General features: G+C 42.7%; 1 protein-coding gene across 1 annotated transcript in view; it reads right to left on the bottom strand.

The window, feature by feature from the left end:
• Window positions 1-18,991, bottom strand: part of PI4K2B (phosphatidylinositol 4-kinase type 2 beta) — a 63,772-nt gene that overhangs the window by 37,882 nt on the left and 6,899 nt on the right. Inside the window, exons 2-3 of the mRNA XM_082274068.1 lie at window positions 12,088-12,242; window positions 1,041-1,241 (exon numbers count right to left, since the gene is read on the bottom strand). Coding sequence (XP_082130194.1) covers window positions 1,041-1,241; window positions 12,088-12,242 — 356 coding nt within the window. The remainder of the gene's footprint in view (window positions 1-1,040; window positions 1,242-12,087; window positions 12,243-18,991) is intronic.

Raw genomic sequence — 18,991 nt, forward strand, 5'->3', positions numbered from 1 at the left:
TACACGCACAGTAAGAGAACCTTCTGGGCAACAGAAACAGGCTCAACAGGAGCAACAGTGCAAAATAAAAATCAGAAGAAAAGATTAGAAGACAGACTGTAGCCCCAGCACAGGAAAGCCTATCTACTCCTAACGCTAGGCAGAGACAAACTGAGTTGGGATGGCTTACGGCAGGGGGGGTATCGACCAGTGGGACAGCCCCCATGGGTGTGTTTATGCTAAAAGCTTTTGTTTCTAACAAGTCTTATGCCTAGCTACTCCTGCGGAGCGGAAGTCAATATCCATTGGTGAAGACTATGTGAGGGGCGGCGACTGTCGGAGGACGTAAGAGAAAGATATATTTCACATATAATGTATGTAAAATGCTGACCCACTGGCTAACAAAGTAAATGCTTATCTGTTGCAAGCAGCTGACCAGCAAACTAAACTTCTATAAACGTTAGGATAGTCATCATCTGAATAGCACAGACTTTACTCTTGCACAAATACAGGTCAGTATATGTTTACATGGTTCATTTTGCCTAGAAGGGCCCATTCACACCAGATTCAGTGGGATGCATTTTTGACTGCACTCCAACTGCATAGACAGTCCAAAATCCTGGTCATCCTATGGGCATAGGTCGTACTACTGCAGTGCACTAAAAAGCTGCATTTTTCTGCACTGAAAATGCATGGAAATGCATACAAATGCACACAAAATCCACCGCAACACAGTATAGAGTACATTAAGGCACAAAGAAGAAAGAAGACAAAAGTGACCTTAACGGAAATCCAAGCATAGGAAAAATGCACCGAAAATGCATGCAAATACACATTAAAAAAATGCATGTGAAATGCACATCATGGAGCATGCAAAAACATGCAGTAAACACGCAGTTTCTGGTGTGAATGGGCCCCAAGCCTAGTGCTGCATTTTCTGGATAGCTTTGCCAATGCATGGTTTGCCTTCCAACGCAACCTACATTTGATCTTGCACTATTTTGTTTAGTCATGTAAAACAGTTTGGATGCAACTTAACTACTTTTTGCTTTGATCATTACCTTTGTTTTAGGCACAACACCTAATCCAAGTCTTTCATCCACTAAATATGCTCCAGCTTCAGACAGATATCCCTGATTTGGAACAAGGCAGCCACGCCCAAAGCAGCAAGGACAGCAGACTTTGTGAAAATATTTGGTCCATTTTGGGTTAAGGTGACCATAAGGCTCTTCTGACTTTGGCTTGAATACGCCGATTATCTTCTGTTGAAAAAATAAAAAAATAATATTAATTATTACAGGAAACTACTAAACCTTTGGCCAGACTCTTCATTGTTAATAAAATACAAAAGAATTATTGCCTGTTAGGTGCTCCACCAAGTTGTACAATATAGTCTGCACTTAGGAAATGTGCTTCAACAGCAATGCATATAAAAAGAGAAGGCCAGTCAACTTTCTCCACCCCAAACCACTCATCCGTGTCTTTATTTTGCTTTGTGCAAAGGGCCAAATCATTTGGTGAAGGGGGGGGGGGGTTGTGTGGAGTTGGTTTTCAGCGGTTGGGCTTGGCCCCTTAGTTCCAGTGAAGAGAACTCTTCAGGAGTCAATATACCAAGACACTTTGGACAATTTCATGCTGCCAACTTTGTGGGTGGCTTCTTCCTGTTCCAATATGACTGCGCACCAGTGCACAAAGCAAGGTCCATATACAGCGAGTTTGGGGTGGAAGAACTTGACTGACCTCAACCCGATAGAACACCTTTGGGATGAATTAGAGCGCAGACTGCAAGCACGGCTTTCTCTCCAACATCAGTGCCTGACCTCACAAATGCTCTTCTGTAAGACTGGTCAAACATTCCCATAGACACATTACTAAACCTTGTGGACAGCCTTCCCAGAAGTGTCAAAAGTGGTTCTAGCTGCAAAAGGTGGACCAACTCAATAATTGAACCCTACAGCCTAAGACTGAGATGCCATTAACCACTTCTGGACCGGAAGAGTCTCCCCCCCTTAATGACCAGGCCATTTTTGCGGTTCGGCACCGAGTCACTTTAACTGACAATTGCGCCGTCGTGCAACGCTGTACCCAAATAAAATTCATGTCCTTTTTTGAATTGATTGGTATTTGATCACCTCAGCGATTTTTATTTTTTGCGTTAAAAACAAAAAAGCAACAATTTTGAAGGAAAAAGAAGAAAAAAAAAAAAAAAAAAAAAACAATATTTTTCACTTTCTGCTATATAAACATTCCCAATAAAAAAAAAAATTATAAATCAAAATTTTTTTTAGCATTTTAGGCCAATTTGTATTCTGCTACATATTTTCAGTCAAAAAAATCCCAATAGGCGTATTTTGATTGGTTTGCGCAAAAGTTAATCGCATCTACAAAACTTGGGGAAAGATTGATGTCATTTTTATTTTTTTTTTTTTTACAAGTAATTGCGGCGATCAGCGATTTTTAGCGAGACTGCGACATTGCAGCAGACAAATTGGACACCTGACTTTTTTTACACTTTTGGGGGGGGACCAGTGACATTACTACAGTAACCGGTGCTAAAAATATGCACTGTTACTGTACTAATGACACTGGCAAGGAAGGTGTTTAACCCATGGGTGATCAAAGGGTTAAATGGGAGCCTAGGGGGTGTTTTCTAACTGTGGGGAATATGGGCTTTTGGAAACACACAGAGACCGGTTTTCCTAAATAGGATTGTTGATTGCTGAGAGTAGTCTGCTGTGTTTACAACACCAGATCACCATTCTCTCTCTCTCCATGGGGATGCGATCGCAGGTGCTAGCGGCAAACCCGGCAGCCGACCCCACGTGAGCGTGTAAAGGCAGGCGCCCCAAAATGGAGATAGAGATATTTATATATATAACATATATATATATATATATATATATATATATATATATATATATATAAACATAAACACACACACACACAGTATTTCACAAAAGTGAGTACACCCCTCACATTTTTGTAAATACTTGATTTTATCTTTTCATGTGACAACACTGAAGAAATTACTACTTGCTACAATGTAAAGTAGTGAGTGTACAGCTTGTAAAAGGCCTTTTGCACACAATACTCCTGTGTTTGAGCATCTCGCAGCTTGAAAAAGCTCAGTACAGCTTTTTTTTTTCTGAGCTAAAATACAGGCCATTAATTGTAATGTGCCTGTGCACACAGGCGCGTAAAGAAACGCTGTGCATTCTTCAGTAAAAACAAAAATAGAAAAATCTGCATTTTTGGTCAGTAACTTAAGCCTCAATGCACGCAAATACACACGAATACACGCAAATACATAAAAAAAAAAAAGTCTGGAAAGAGTAGATGCTCAAACAGGAGTATTGTGTGCAAGAGGCCAAAATGGAGACACTCATACAGGAGTATCGTGTGTAAGAGGCCTAACCGTGTAAATTTTCTGTCCCCTCAAAATAACTAAAAAAACAGCCATTAATGTTTAAACCGCTGGCAACAAAAGTGAGTACACCCCCAAGTCAAAATGTCCAAATTGGGCCCAATTAGCCATTTTCCCTCCCCGATGTCATCCGACTCGTTAGTGTTACAAGGTCTCAGGTGTGAATGGGGAGCATGTGCGTTAAAGTTGCTGTTATCGCTTTCACTTTCTCATACTGGTCACTGGAAGTTCAACATGGCACCTCATGGCAAACAACTCTGAGGATCTGAAAAAAAAAAAAAAAAAAAAAATTTGTTGCTCTACATAAAGATGGCCTAGGCTATAAGAAGATTGCCAAGACCCTGAAACTGAGCTGCAGCACGGTGGCCAAGACCATACAGCGGTTTAACAGGACAGGATCCATTCAGAACAAGCCTTGCCATGGTCGACCAAAGAAGTTGAGTGCACGTGCTCAGCGTCATATCCAGATGTTGTCTTTGGGAAAGATTTACGAGTGCTGCCAGCATTGCTGTAGAGGTTGAATGGGTGAGGGGGGGGGGGGGGGGGGGTCAGCCTGTCAGTGCTCAGACCATACACCGCACACTGCATCAAATTGGTCTGCATGGCTGTCATCCCAGAAGGAAGCCTCTTCTAAAGATGATGCACAAGAAAAGCAGACTTAAGGCCCGTACACACGTACCGATTGTCGGCCGAAACTGTTCGGCCGCCGAACGATCGGCCGATTTTCGGCTCGTTAGTATGATGCTTCCGACAGTCGACAGCGCACTTTCGGCCGAACAGAATCTGTCGTGCAAGCATTAAAATTTTTGTATGCCGACACCAGAACGACCGATTGTTCGCCAGTCAGTACAGAATTCGGCCGACAGACAGCAGATTTACAAGACTGGGCATGCTCAGAAAAGAAAAAAAACACAGGGAAAGTTAACAATCACATGACATCACTTCTGCAGTCGGCAGACAAAATTTGTGTGCAGTCTTCTGCACTTTTCAGCGGACAGGACAGCCCGGGGACAAAACACGGCCGATCGGTCGGCCAACGATCGGTACGTGTGTACGGGGCTTAAGACATGGATTACTGGAACCATGTCCTGTGGTCTGATAAGACCAAGATAAACTTATTTGGTTCAGATGGTGTCAAGCGTGTGTGGCGGCAACCAGGTGAGGAGTACAAAGACAAGTGTGTCTTTCCTACAGTCAAACATGGTGGTGGGAGTGTCATGGTCTGGGGTTGCATGAGTGCTGCAGGCACTGGAGAGCTACAGTTCATTGAGGGAACCATGAATGCCAACATGTACTGTGACATACTGAAGCAGAGCATGATCCCCTCCGTCCGGAGACTGGGCGGCAAGGCAGTATTCCAACACAGTAACAACCCCACACACCTCGAAGATGACCACTGCCTTGCTAAAGAAGCTGAGGGTAAAGGTGATTGACTGGCCAAGCATGTCTCCAGACCTAAACCCTATTAAGCATCTGTGGGGCATCTTCAAATGGAAGGTGGAGGAGCGCAATGTCTCTAACATCCACCAGCTCTGTGATGTCATCATGGAGAAATGGAAGAGGACTCCAGTGGCAACCTGTGAAGCTCTGGTGAACTCCATGCCCAAGAGGGTTAAGGCAGTGCTGGAAAATATTGGTGGCCACACAAAAGATTGACACATTGGGCCCAATTTGGACATTTTGGCTTAGGGGTGTACTCACTTCTGTTGCCAGCGGTTTGGACATTAATGGCTGTATGTTGAGTTATTTTGAGGGGACAGCAAATTGACCCTGTTATATAAGATGTACACTCACTACTTTACATTGTAGCAAAGTGTAATTTCTTCAGTGTTGTCACATAAAAAGATATAAATAAATCAGTGTTGTCACATGAAAAGATATATTAAAATATTTTAAAAAATGTGAGGGGTGTACTCACTTTTGTGAGGATACTGTGTGTGTGTGTGTGTGTGTGTGTGTGTGTGTGTGTGTGTGTGTGTGTGTGTGTGTTATATAAATATAAACCAAACCTTGGACTGATAGGATAGCTCTAATCTTATGTACCTTGCCCTTCAACTCTCTAACAACTAATTACAGAGCTGTGCTAGACTGATCTTGGACATTCATTACCAGATACAAAGCCACTTTTACATCCAGCTCTCCTTTCAGCAAACGTCAGGCCTAAGTGGAAAACCACCCCTTTTGGCTTGAACTTATAGGGTCCAAATGACTGCTTCCCAGATCAGCTGCAATGGTTATGAGAAGCCCAAAAATAACCTACTACTACTAATAATAATAATACATTTTGGGATACATGGAAGGAGTGTAAGAATTCAATTAAATCCACAATTTCCTTTTCTTATCTCCAGACTGATTAGGAACTAGCCCAAGCATGTGATAATACTGAATCATATTTCATAGAAACCCCCACTAAATTGAATCCTGGATTGGTAGAATGCATCGGGACTATAGGACAGGCTACAAACGAGAACTTATTAGCCAATATTGCTAAGCAGCCACAACCGTCTACCTTAAGATGTATTGTACACAGGGATTCAACTGTATGCTGAGGGCATATTGAATGGCTCTATGAATGCTATAGATAAATGTATACCTCTATGCTCAATGAAAGCCAAGAGGCCATCCAATCTTACTTAAGAGCACTAGACTTCCCTCAGCTGTCCACAGCCCAAGTGCAATGTTGGACAAAGAATTTACAAAACATGAAATAAAAACGGTCATTTTTGCCACTGGTAAAGCATCAGGACCTGGAGGACTCATTTTAAAAGTCCATACAAGATATTTGGATATTATTTCCATTGTATTCTATATGACTGTTGTACTTGTGTTGAATCCAAACAATGACCTAGTGTAAAAACTAAACCCATTTCACTATCGTAATCTTACATATAAACATTACCAAAACATTGGCTTTGAGAATAAATACTGCCATACTTTCTAGTTTCTAATAATCTTAATGATTAAAACAGGCTTTGAGCTTGGAACAACCCACCATATAATCCACAGGACTCAAAATTGTGGCACAATTATCAGGATACATCCCAGAGACACTCGCCTTTGTGTCTTTGGACTGCCAGGGCTTTTGACTTCATCGCATAGCCCTCATTACATGCAAAAAATCCAAAAATGGATACCATTATTTAGGCCAGGGGTGGGCAATTAATTTTCCCAAGAGGTCACATGAGAAACTGGGACTATTGTAAAGGGGTGAATTTATTCCTGCTCAATAATAATTTTGGACCTGGGAAAGCCAGGATAGGTCTATATGGTCAATGAGGTAGTAATAAAGTTGTGGTCATACGTTCACATACCCTGGCAGAATTTATGATTTCTAGGCCATTTTTCAGAGAATATGAATGATCACACAAAACCTTTTCTTTCATTCGTGGTTAGTGCTTGGCTGAAACCATTTATTATCAATCAAGTGTGTTTACTCTTTTTAAATCATAATGACAACAAACTACCCAAATGACCATGATCAAAAGTTTACATACCCTGGTGATTTTGGACAGATAACATGCACACAAGTTGACACAAAGGGGTGTGAATGGCTATAAAAAGGTAACCATCCTCACCTGTGATCTGTTTGCTTGTAATTAGTGAGTGTGTGTATAAAAAGGTCTCGACAGACCCTTGCATCTTTCATCCAGTGCTGACGTTTCTGGATTCTGAGTCATGGGGAAAGCAAAAAGAATTGTCAAAAGGATCTGCGGGAAAAGGAAGTTGAACTGTATAAAACAGGAAAGGGATATAAAAAAGATATCCAAGGAATTAAGAATGCCAATCAGCTGTGTTCAAACTCTAATCAAGAAGTGGAAAAATGAGGGGTTCTGTTCAAACCAAACCATGGTCCGGTAGACCAACTAAAATTGCAGCCACAACTGCCAGGAAAATTGTTCGGGATGCAAAGAAAAACCCACAAATAACTTTAGGTGAAATAAAGGACTCTCTGAAAACATGTGGTGTGGCTGTTTCAAGATGCACAATAAGGAGGCACTTGAAGAAAGATGGGCTACATGGCCGAGTCGCCAGAAGAAAGCCATTACTATGCAAATGCCACAAAGTATCCCACTTACAATACGCCAAATAGCACAGAGACAAGCCTCAAACCTACTGGCACAAAGTCATTTGGAGTGAGGAGACCAAAACTCAGCTTTTTGGCCACAACCACAAACGCTACATTTGGAGGAGTCAACAAGGCCTATGATGAAAGGTACACCATTCCTACTGTAAAACACAGGTGTGGATCGTTGATGTTTTGGGGATGTGTGAGCTACAAAGGCACAAGAAATTTGGTCAGAATTGATGGCAAGATGAATGCAGTATGTTATTATAAAAATACTGGAGGAAAATTTGCATTCATCAGCCTGGAAGCTGTGCATGGGACACACTTGGACATTCTAACATGACAATGATCCTAAACACAAGGCCTAGTTGCCCCGTCATTCCCTACAGCAGAATAAAGTGAAGGTTCTGGAGTGGTCATCTCAGTCTCCTGACTTCAATGTCATTGAGCCGCTCTGGGGAGATCTCAAACGTGCAGTTCATGCAGGACAGCCCAATAATTTACAGGAACTGGAGGCTTTTTCCTCAGGAAGAATGGGCAGCTTTACCATCTGAGAAGATAAAGAGCCTCATCCACAAATACCACAAAATACTTCAAGCTGTCATTGATGTTAAAGAGGGCAAAACACGGTATGTAAACTTTTGATCAGGGTCATTTGGGTAGTTTCTGTTGTCATTATGATGTAAAAAGAGTAAATACAGTTGATTGATAATAAATGACTTCAGCCAAACACTAACCATGAGTGAAAGAAAAGTTTGTGTGATTATTCATAATCTCTGAAAAATGGCCAATAAATCATAAATTCTGCTAGGGTATGTAAACTTATGAGCACAACTGTATATCTCTCCAGGGCCCTTCCTTACTCTTGGTCACTGCAACCATTAAAATATATTTGGTGAATACTTGGGCGTTAACATTAAACTGACAAAAGTCTTTGTGCCACTGGTATCCAGAGATTCTCTTTAAATACTTGGAATTGTAATTTAGAATGAATCCTTCCCTTTTCACAAGTGCAAATTATTAATTCTAGGCTTCGTGGCATGAAGGCGGAATTCAGACCACAAGTCTGACTACTTACTAAGGAGTGTTCAAATTGCATGACCCTAAATGTAATATATTACATTTAGGGTCACATTGACACAGGTCAAGGCGCACAGCAAGTCAAAAGTCATTCATTTCTATTTGGCCCGTTCTCACTGCCGCAACTTGAAAAGTAGTTTGTGTACTACTTTTGGGCCGACTTCAGTGCGACTTCCTTCTATAATGAGGACAAGTCTCACTGAAAGCCGCGAACAAGTGAACACTACAGAGTCGCACTAGAAGTAGCGCGACTCTGTAGCCGCAGCAGTGGAAACCGAGCCTAAAAGGGGGCACAGACAGCAATGAAAACCTTTCAGGCATTCTCATCCCTGTCTACTCCAAAACAACAAATAACTAAAAAGGCAAAACCTTTTGGGGGGGGGGGGGGTAATCTTTTTAGATGACAAATGGAGATCCATACACCATGAGAAGGCATGCCAATTTACACAAGAATAGGTAAATAACCTCATTATTTTATTTATTCTTGTAACTTTTAATAAACACTATTTCAAGTCACGCGTAACCTGCATTCTAATCCTGAGACACTATACAGTGCCTTGCAAAAGTATTCACCCCCTTGGCATTTTTCGTGTTTTGTTGCCTCAAAACCTGGAATTAACATGGATGGTTTGTGGATTTGCATCGTTTAATTTACAGAACATGCCCACAACTTTGAAATTTTATTGTGAAGCAACAACAAATCAGACAAAATAACAGAAAAAGTCAATGTGCATAATTATTCACCCCCCCCTAAAGTCAATACTTTGTAGTAGTGATTGACCGATTATCGGGGGCCGATCTGCACTTTCCCCAATATATTGGAATCGGCCACCAAGGTGGCCGATATTGCCGATATTCGGAAACTGCTTGTACCGGAGTGATGCCTGCAGCTAGAGGCATCACCCCGGTACCGGCGTCCATAGCCGACGGTCGGCTGTCTTGTAATGACAACCGATGCGGCCGAGAACCCACCTGGCTGTCATTATGCACATTGACTTTTTCTGTTATTTTGTCTGATTTGTTGTTGCTTCACAATAAAACTACCACAAGAGGACACAGTTTTAAATTAGAGGGGCAAAGGTTTAAAAGTAATATGAGGAAGTATTACTTTACTGAGAGAGTAGTGGATGCATGGAATAACCTTCCTGCAGAAGTGGTAGCTGCAAATACAGTGAAGGAGTTTAAGCATGCATGGGATAGGCATAAGGCTATCCTTCATATAAGATAGGGCCAGGGACTATTCATAGGATTCAGATTCAGATATATTGGGCAGACTAGATGGGCCAAATGGTTCTTATCTGCCGACACATTCTATGTTTCTATGTTTCTATTACAAGGAGCTGGAGGGGACGTCCCCCCTCTCGCCGCCTTTCGAGGCTCGCCCAGGTCTCCCGTCCCACCCGGCCAACCAGCCTGCACTGCTGCCGAAGACCCAATCAAAGCTGCATTCGGCTCCGATTAGGTCTCCATGCAAAAACCCGGAAGTGATATCATAAAATTACCTCACTCCTGGGTACTGTCTGGCGCCAGATTCAAAAAAATGACAGCATTCAAAACAGCCAAACTTGGCATTTCGAATGCTTTTAAGTGCAGAGGAGGAGTTTGGGGTCTTTTAGACCCCCAGATACCTCCACAAGAGTGCCAGTCAAATAAAAATACGGATACCGATATGCATTGGCCAAAATATCGGTATCGGCAACAAAAAAACGATAACGGTCGATCACTATTTTGTAGAGCCACCTTTTGTGGCAATCACAACTCCAAGTCACTTTGGATAAGTCTCTATGAGCTTGCCACATCTTACCACTGGGATTTTTGCCCATTCTTCCTTGCAAAACTGCTCCAGCTCCTTCAAGTTGGATGGTTTGCGCTTGTGAACAGCAATCTTTAAGTCTGAGCACAGATTTTCTATTGGATTGAGGTCTGGGCTTTGACTAGGCCATTCCAACACATTTACAGGTTTCCCCTTAAACCCCTCAAGTGTTGCATTAGCAATGTTTTGGGGTCATTGTCCTGCTGGAAGGTGAACCTCCGTCCTAGCCTCAAATCACGCACAGAGTGGTACAGGTATTTCTCAAGAATATCCCTGTATTTAGCACCATCCATCTTTCCCTCAACTCTGACCAGTTTCCCAGTCCTGGCTGCTGAAATGGTGTTCTTTGGGTGATGTGATGTGTTGGGTTGTGTTTGCACCAGACATAGCATTTTCTTTGATAGCCGAAAAGTTAAATTTTAGTCTCATCAAACCAGAGCACCTTCCCACATTCATTTTGGGAGTCTCCCACATGCCTTTTCCCAAACTCAAAATGTGCCATTTTGTTTTTTGCTGAAAGTAATGGCTTTCTTCTGGCCACTCTGCCATAAAGCCCAATTCTATGAAGCGTATGGCTTATTGCCCTCCTATATACAGATACTCCAGTCTCTGCTGTGGAACTCTGCAGCTCCTCCAGGGTCACCTTAGGTCTCTGTGTGGCCTCTCTGAATAATGCCCTACTTGCCCGGTCTGGGAGTTTTGGTGGGCGGACGTCTCTTGGCAGGTTTGCTGTTGTGCCATGTTCTTTCCATTTGATTATGATAGATTTGACAGTGCACCTAGGGATCAAAGATTTGGATATTTTTTTTTTTTTAACCTAACCCTGACTTGTACTTCTCAACAACATTGTCCCTTTACTTGTTTGGAGAGTTCCTTGATCTTCATGGCAGTGTTTGGTTAGTGGTGCCTCTTGCTTAGGTGTTGCAGCCTCTGGGGCCTTTCAAAAAATGTGTGTATATATAATGACAGATCATGTGACACTTAGGGCCCGTAAACACGTAACGATTGTTGGGCGTGAATTTTCGGCCGCCGCCCGATCGGCCGATTATCGGCTTGTTAGTATGATGCTTCCGACAACCGACTGCGACTTTTCGGCCGAACAAAATCTGGTGTGCAGGCTATAAAATTTTTGTTGGCAGTCAGCAGAATGGCCGATTGTTCCAGATTTCGGCCCGACAAAAATCAGATGATCAAGACTGGGCATGCTCAGTGAAGAAAAAACACACGAAAAGTAGACCAGAACATGACATCACTTCTGCACTTGGTTGTTGTTGGCCGACAAAATTTGTGTGCAGTCTAGAGCACATTTCAACCGACACAACAACACTGGACAAAAGACGGCCGATCGGTCGGCCAACAATCGCTGCGTGTGTACGGGGCTTTAGATTGCACACAGGTGGACATCATTTCACTAATTATGGGACTTCTGAAGGTAATTGGTTGCACCAGAGCTTTTAATGGGCTTCATAACAAAGGGGGTGAATACATACGCACATGCCAATTTTCGATTTTCTATTTCTAAAAAATAGTATGTACATATTTTTCTCATTTCACTTCACCAACTTAGACTATTGTTTTTTGATCCATCACATAAAAGTCAGATTAACAAAACATTGGACTTAAGGCTGTAATGTGACAAAATAGGTAAAAAGTCAAGGGGGTGAATACTTTTGCAAGGCGCTGTTTGTATATTATTCTACCTCTAAGATTATTTGCAACACTCACCCCCTTTGGATCTTTAACAAAGTAACTCCCACTTGAGCCTTGCGATATCCTTTCTGGAAAAACACCATTTTCAATGGCTTGTTCTGCTCTGTGAATAATGTCCGCAAACTCAATATCGTCCAAAATGACATTTAGCTCTTCATTACCACAATGACCTGCAAATGAAAAGAAAAAAAAAAAAAAAAAGAAGCAGAGATGTTAAAATATTGACATAAGTAAATAAGGGGGGTGTCTAAAGGAGTGTTCCAGGACTCCTGTCCTCAAGAATCCCCAACAGGTCATGTTTTCAAATTATCCTTTTATAAGGCCCCTTTCACACGGGCGATCCGCTCTGATCCGATCCACCTGTCAGTTTTTCAGGTGGACCTGATCGGATGCTCCATGCATCCCTATGAGGCAGTGGGTGTCAGCGGAGACATCACCGCTGACACCCGCTGCTATCAGATTCCAATCCTGTCCGTGAAATCCGGAAGGATAGAAACCCTATTTTTCATCCATCTGGAGGATCAGATCAGATGAGAACGGCCAGGCGGTCTGTTCTCATCCAATCCCACATAGAGGACAGCGGGGATCTGACAGCTCCCTCTCTGCACACAGAGCGGCGACGGAGCTGTCATCTGCCTGCTCAGCCGGGATCAACGGATTGATCCCCGCCGAGCAGAACAACCTCCGCCAGGCGGTGCGTCCCGTGTGAAAGGGGCCTAAGTGTGCTTAATTTTATATTTAGTAAAGTCCTATCACACATGCGGACTGTTAATATCATCAGTTCAGTCACGTCCACATGAATGAAGTATTCATCAGGTTCTCTTTTTTTTTACATCCACTACCAAATGCAAAAATAGATGGAAAACTGACCATTTGTCAGTTTACATTCATTTTTCGTCCAATCTGTTTTGTTTTGACATACTTAGAAGGCTCAGACAAACCGGGGTGTCTGTCTCTACCTCTTCGGGAACCTACCGTCAAGTGGTTAAAGTTCATAAGCGTGTAAAAGGCAGGCGTCCCAAAACTTTTGGTAATACACATACAAAAATTGAGTACACCCCTCACATTTCTGTAAATATTTATTTATATCTTTTTATGTGACAACACTGAAGAAATGACACTTTGCTACAATGTAAAAGTAGTGACTGTACAGCTTGTGTAACAGTGTAAATTTGCTGTCCCCTCAAAATAACTCAACACACAGCCATTAATGTCTAAACTGCTGGCAACAAAAGTGAGTACACCCCTAAGTGACAATGTCCAAATTGGGCCCAATTAGCCATTTACCCTCCTCAGTGTCATGTGACTTAGTGTTACAAGGTCTCAGGTGTGAATGGGGAACAGGTGTGTTAAATTTGGTGTCATCGCTCTCACTCTCCAATACTGGTCAGTGGAAGTTCAACATGGCACCTCATTGTAAAGAACTCTGAGGATCTGAAAAAAAGATTGTTGCTCTACATAAAGATGGTCACTCTAGGGCTAGGCTATAAAGAAGATTGCCAAAACCCTGAAACTGAACTGCAGCACGGTGGCCAAGACCATACAGCGGTTTTAACAGGACAGGTTCCACTCAGAACAGGCCTCGCCATGGTGGACCAAAGAATTTGAGTGCACGTGCTCAGCGTCGTATCCAGAGGTTGTCATTGGGAAATAGATGTACGAGTGCTGCTAGCATTGCTGCAGAGGTTGAAGGGGTGGGGGGGAGGGGGATCAGCCTGTCAGTGCTCAGGCCATACGCCGCACACTGCATCAAATTGGTCTGCATGGCTGTCGTCCCAGAAGGAAGCCTCTTCTAAAGATGATACACAAGAAAGCCCGCAAAACTGTTTGCTGAAGACAAGACCTTCAAGTCCTTATGCAATTGTGGGAGGAGAGTCACCCTGGTGACCAGCCCGAGCTTGAGGACCCTTTGTGCCTGGGCTCCTCTCCACTGGTCTCTCAGTATACCCTACCCAAAACATACAAACCTAAATCCAAATCCTTCAGGGTAACCCCAATATTTGGGCCTTTGTGATCCAGGTCACAAAGGCCATAGAAAGTAGAAACTGGCACTCTAGACCAGCGTATAATGTCTCCATTACTCAAAAAAGAGCCATTCAATCTTTAGAAGCAAACCCGTGAAATTGTTATGAAGCCCTCATATAAAAAGGTGGAAATTTAGTAATTATGAATGTCTCTGACTATGGAAAAATGTGTTATGACCTCATCAAAAATACTAACTGGTACAGACCGGTGTCCTCCTGAATTTGGTCACGCTAGATTGTACAAACGAGAAGTCTCTTAACAACAGCTTTTCAGCAAGGTCTAATTAATGCTAACACTTGAGATATCCGAACAACCTGAATCCGAGAAACCCCCCCCCCCCCCCATTTTTACGCCCTACGAAAGAATTCACAAAAATAGGACTTCTCCTCCAGACCGCCCAATAATCTCAGGATGTAGCTCTTTAACGGAGAATGCATGCTGCATGGTTGATGACTACCTTTATCCACACGTCAAGGCTTTATTTTCCTACGTCAAAGATACTATTGAATTATTACAAATTATTGATGGTCTACAACTTCCAGACAATGTCTGGCTTGAAGCCATTCATCTAGAGGCTTTGTACAATTCCATCCCTCATGCTCGAGGTATTCAAGTGATTGAAGAGCAACTTAAGGAACGTGGTCATGAGGCTTGGACCTACAACAGATTTATCATACAAATCTTAGAATTTGTACTTTCCCATAACATTTTTCTGAACAAACACTCCCACTACCTCCAGGTGCAAGGTGGTCGCTATGGGAGCCTGATGTGCTCCCTCTTATGCAAACTTGTACCGGGGGGGGGGCGTGACCTTTTCTCTGATGATGGAAATTTGAATTTAGCTAAGAATATTATATCCTGGCATAGTTATATCGATGTCGTCTTTATGATCTGGGCAGGATCAAAAGACGATCTCAAAACCTTTCTAAAAACTTTGGATAACAGCACATAATGTGCAGTTTACCCATACCTATCAGCAGAAAATTACTTTCCTTGATGTTAAGACTTTTATTGATGAATCTGGCCAACTATGTTCAACACTATATAGAAAGCCATCAGCAGGCAATACAGTTTTGCACGTGACTAGTTCCCATCCAGCACCTCCCATACGAAGCATCCCCTACAGCCAATTGCTGAGACTCATGATTTCTTCAGAGAAGCAAATGCCCTAAGTAACCATTACATAGAGGGTATAGAAGGACCAATTGAAGAAAGCCTTTAACAGTGCAAAAATTCAAGATAGAGCGTCACTCATTTACAAATCCAACAAAGATTCACAACCTATAACTACTAGGGTAATTACAACGTACAATAGACCATATCACAAAATAAGAACCATCTATCAGAAATACTGGTATCTTCTGACTTCAGATTAAAAGATTCATAAATACATCAAAGCTTACCCAGAGATAACGTACAGACATTCTAAATCACTGAGAGACAGCCTGGTGAGAAGTAATCATACAGTGAACACCTCAGCAAAAGCAGGTTACACAGGTTCTTTCCCCTGTGGAAAAACAGTGGACGTGCACCCCCAATAGATAGCACACTTACCAGAATATATGGACCCCTTAGCTGTATAGCATTTAGGTCTTTCAGATTTTTATGCCTGGTAGCGATAAGACACATATATCCTGGTACGGTGTAGACACTTGTATATTCTCCCTCAGAGGTAGGTGGACTTTATTGCAGTTACAGATGTCCCCAGTGGACATTCAATCCAGGCAGATAAAAGAAAAAAAATCCCCATAGCGTAATCCTGTATATGGCTTTTATTATAAATGAAGAGTAACACTTCCATAGTATATGAAGCACATTCACTCGTAGTATAGGGTGGCGTGGAGGCGTCTGGGTCTCGTGGGAAAGCTAAAGGGTGCGCACTTCCTTGTTTGCATTCCAGCCCGATCCCGGAAGTTAGAACGCAAAAAACTGCTCCGAAACCGGTTACCGCCCCCCACGTCATCACGTTCGTGCAGCCCTCCAGCGAGGTAAGCGCTTCACCACTGCCTCGATCTGACCGAGTCCCCTGATTGGTTCTCCCCTAGTGTCATCTCCCAGGCTGCTGGCCAGCCTCAGGGACGGAAAGACAGCGGACCCGGAAGGAACGCCGACCTATGAAGACAGACGCTTACACCTCCATGTAATTTCTTAATATGTGTCAATAAAATTATTTACATCTGCTACACTGAGTGGCACCTTTCTCTCAAATTTCCATGACTTTTCCAAAACTTTGTGGGTTAAATTATTTTCCAAAACTTATCCAGGCCTGGAAATTGCCATTTTAAAATTCCATAACTTTTCCAAGTTTTTCCATGACCGTTCGACACCCAGGAAGGTGTCTTGGCTGGACCAGGTGGCTGCACTGCAAATCTGTTCCCAGGATGCTCTCAGACCAGGAGATTGCCAGGGCTCTGGTTGAGTATAGTTTCAGCTTTGCTGGTGGAGAAATACCTGAAATCTCGTATGACACAGTAACAGCTTGTCTAATCCACCTAGAGACTGAAGGCTTAGATGCTTGAAGTCCCTTCCTTGGTCAAGAGCAGAGGACCAAAAGATGATTAGGTCTCCTAAACTCTTTGGTCCTCTGTAAATACAGTGCCTTGCGAAAGTATTCGGCTCCCTTGAACTTTGCGATCTTTTGCCACATTTCAGGCTTCAAACAAAGATATAAAACTAATATTTTGTGAAAAAAAACTCTCTCCAGAAGTTCAGTGAGGATCTCTGAATAATCCAATGTTGACCTAAATGACTAATGATGATAAATAGAATCCACCTGTGTGTAATCAAGTCTCTGTATAAATGCACCTGCACTGTGATAGTCTCAGAGGTCAGTTTAAAGCGCAGAGAGCATCATGAAGAACAAGTAACACACCAGGCAGGTCCGAGATACTGTTGTGGAGAAGTTTAAAGCCGGATTTGGATACAAAAAGATTTCCCAAGCTTTAAACATCCCAAGGAGCACTGTGCAAGTGATAATATTGAAATGGAAGGAGTATCAGACCACTGCAAATCTACGAAGAACTGGCCGTCCCTCTAAACTTTCAACTCATACAAGAAGACTGATCAGAGATGCAGCCAAGAGGCCCATGATCACTCTGGATGAACTGCAGAGATCTACAGCTGAGGTGGGAGACTCTGTCCATAGGACAACAATCAGTCGTATACTGCACAAATCTGGCCTTTATGGAAGAGTGGCAAGAAGAAAGCCATTTTTTAAAGATATCCATAAAAGGTGTTGTTTAAAGTTTGCCACAAGCCACCTGGGAGACACACCAAACATGTGGAAGAAGGTGCTCTGGTCAGATGAAACCAAAATCGAACTTTTTGGCAACAATGCAAAACGTTATGTTTGGCGTAAAAGCAACACAGCTCATCACCCTGAACACACTATCCCCACTGTCAAACATGGTGGTGGCAGCATCATGGTTTGGGCCTGCTTTTCTTCAGCAGGGACAGGGAAGATGGTTAAAATTGATGGGAAGATGGATGGAGCCAAATACAGGACCATTCTGGAAGAAAACCTGATGGAGTCTGCAAAAGACCTGAGACTGGGACGGAGATTTGTCTTCCAACAAGAATATGATCCAAAACATAAAGCAAAATCTACAATGGAATGGTTCCCAAATAAACATATCCAGGTGTTAGAATGGCCAAGTCAAAGTCCAGACCTGAATCCAATCAAGAATCTGTGGAAAGAACTGAAAACTGCTGTTCACAAACGCTCTCCATCCAACCTCACTGAGCTCGAGCTGTTTTGCAAGGAGGAATGGGCAAAAATTTCAGTCTCTCGATGTGCAAAACTGATAGAGACATACCCCAAGCGACTTACAGCTGTAATCGCAGTAATAGGTGGCGCTACAAAGTATTAACTTAAGGGGGCTGAATAATTTTGCACGCCCAATTTTTCATTATTTGTTAAAAAAGTTTGAAATATCCAATAAATTTCGTTCCACTTCATGATTGTGTCCCACTTGTTGATTCTTCACCAAAAATGACAGTTTTATATCTTTATGTTTGAAGCCTGAAATGTGGCAAAAGGTCGCAAAGTTCAAGGGGGCCGAATACTTTGGCAAGGCACTGTAAATGAAGAGGCATCTCCTCACATCTAAAATGACATTTATTTCCCCCCCCCCCCCCATTCTTAGGGTTATCACAAAAGGATGGTAAGGTTATCTCGTGTCCTATGAAAGGATGATGCCTGTTTGGGCAGATATAGAGAATCTGGCCTGAGCATAATCCTATCTGGGAGGATCAACAAAAATGGTTCTTTAATAGAAAGACCTTGTAAGTCCCCTCCCCTTCTAGCTGTTGTGATAGCTAACAGGAAAGCTAGTTTTATGGTCAAAAACTTAACATAAACCTCTTCAATAGGTTCAAAAGGGTTTCTAGATAATGCCTCTAGAACCCTGGTCAGGTCCCAAGGTGGGAACCTATCTCTAGTGACGGGGGTAGCTCTATCCCTGAAAGTCAAAAATCTTTTGACTAAAGTTTCTTTCGCTAGTCTGGCGTCTTGAAAAAAAAAAAAAAAACAGCTGCTATTTGTACCCAATGAGTGTTGACTGCCACACCCTTCTCTACCCCATCTTGTAGGCAATCTAAGATTACAGGGATAGAAGAGGAAGAAATCTGCTTCTGCCTACGCCAAATACAAAAGGTTTTCCAAACCTTAGAGTATATCTTCCTTGTAACCGGTTCCTGCTCAAGAGGAGTGTGTCTATCACTCTGTCTGAGCAGCCCTTCATTCTAAGGATCTGGCGCTCACTAACCAAGTCGTCAGCTGAAAGGACTCCAGCCTGGGGTGCAATACTGGACCCTGAGAGAGTAGGTCTGGAAGGTTCGGAAGCTTCCAATGAGGCGCTACTGATAGCGCCTTCAAGGTCGCAAACCACGCCCT

The sequence above is a fragment of the Pelophylax lessonae genome (genome assembly GCF_965119305.1).
Source record: "Pelophylax lessonae genome assembly, chromosome: 12".
NCBI lineage: Eukaryota > Metazoa > Chordata > Amphibia > Anura > Ranidae > Pelophylax > Pelophylax lessonae.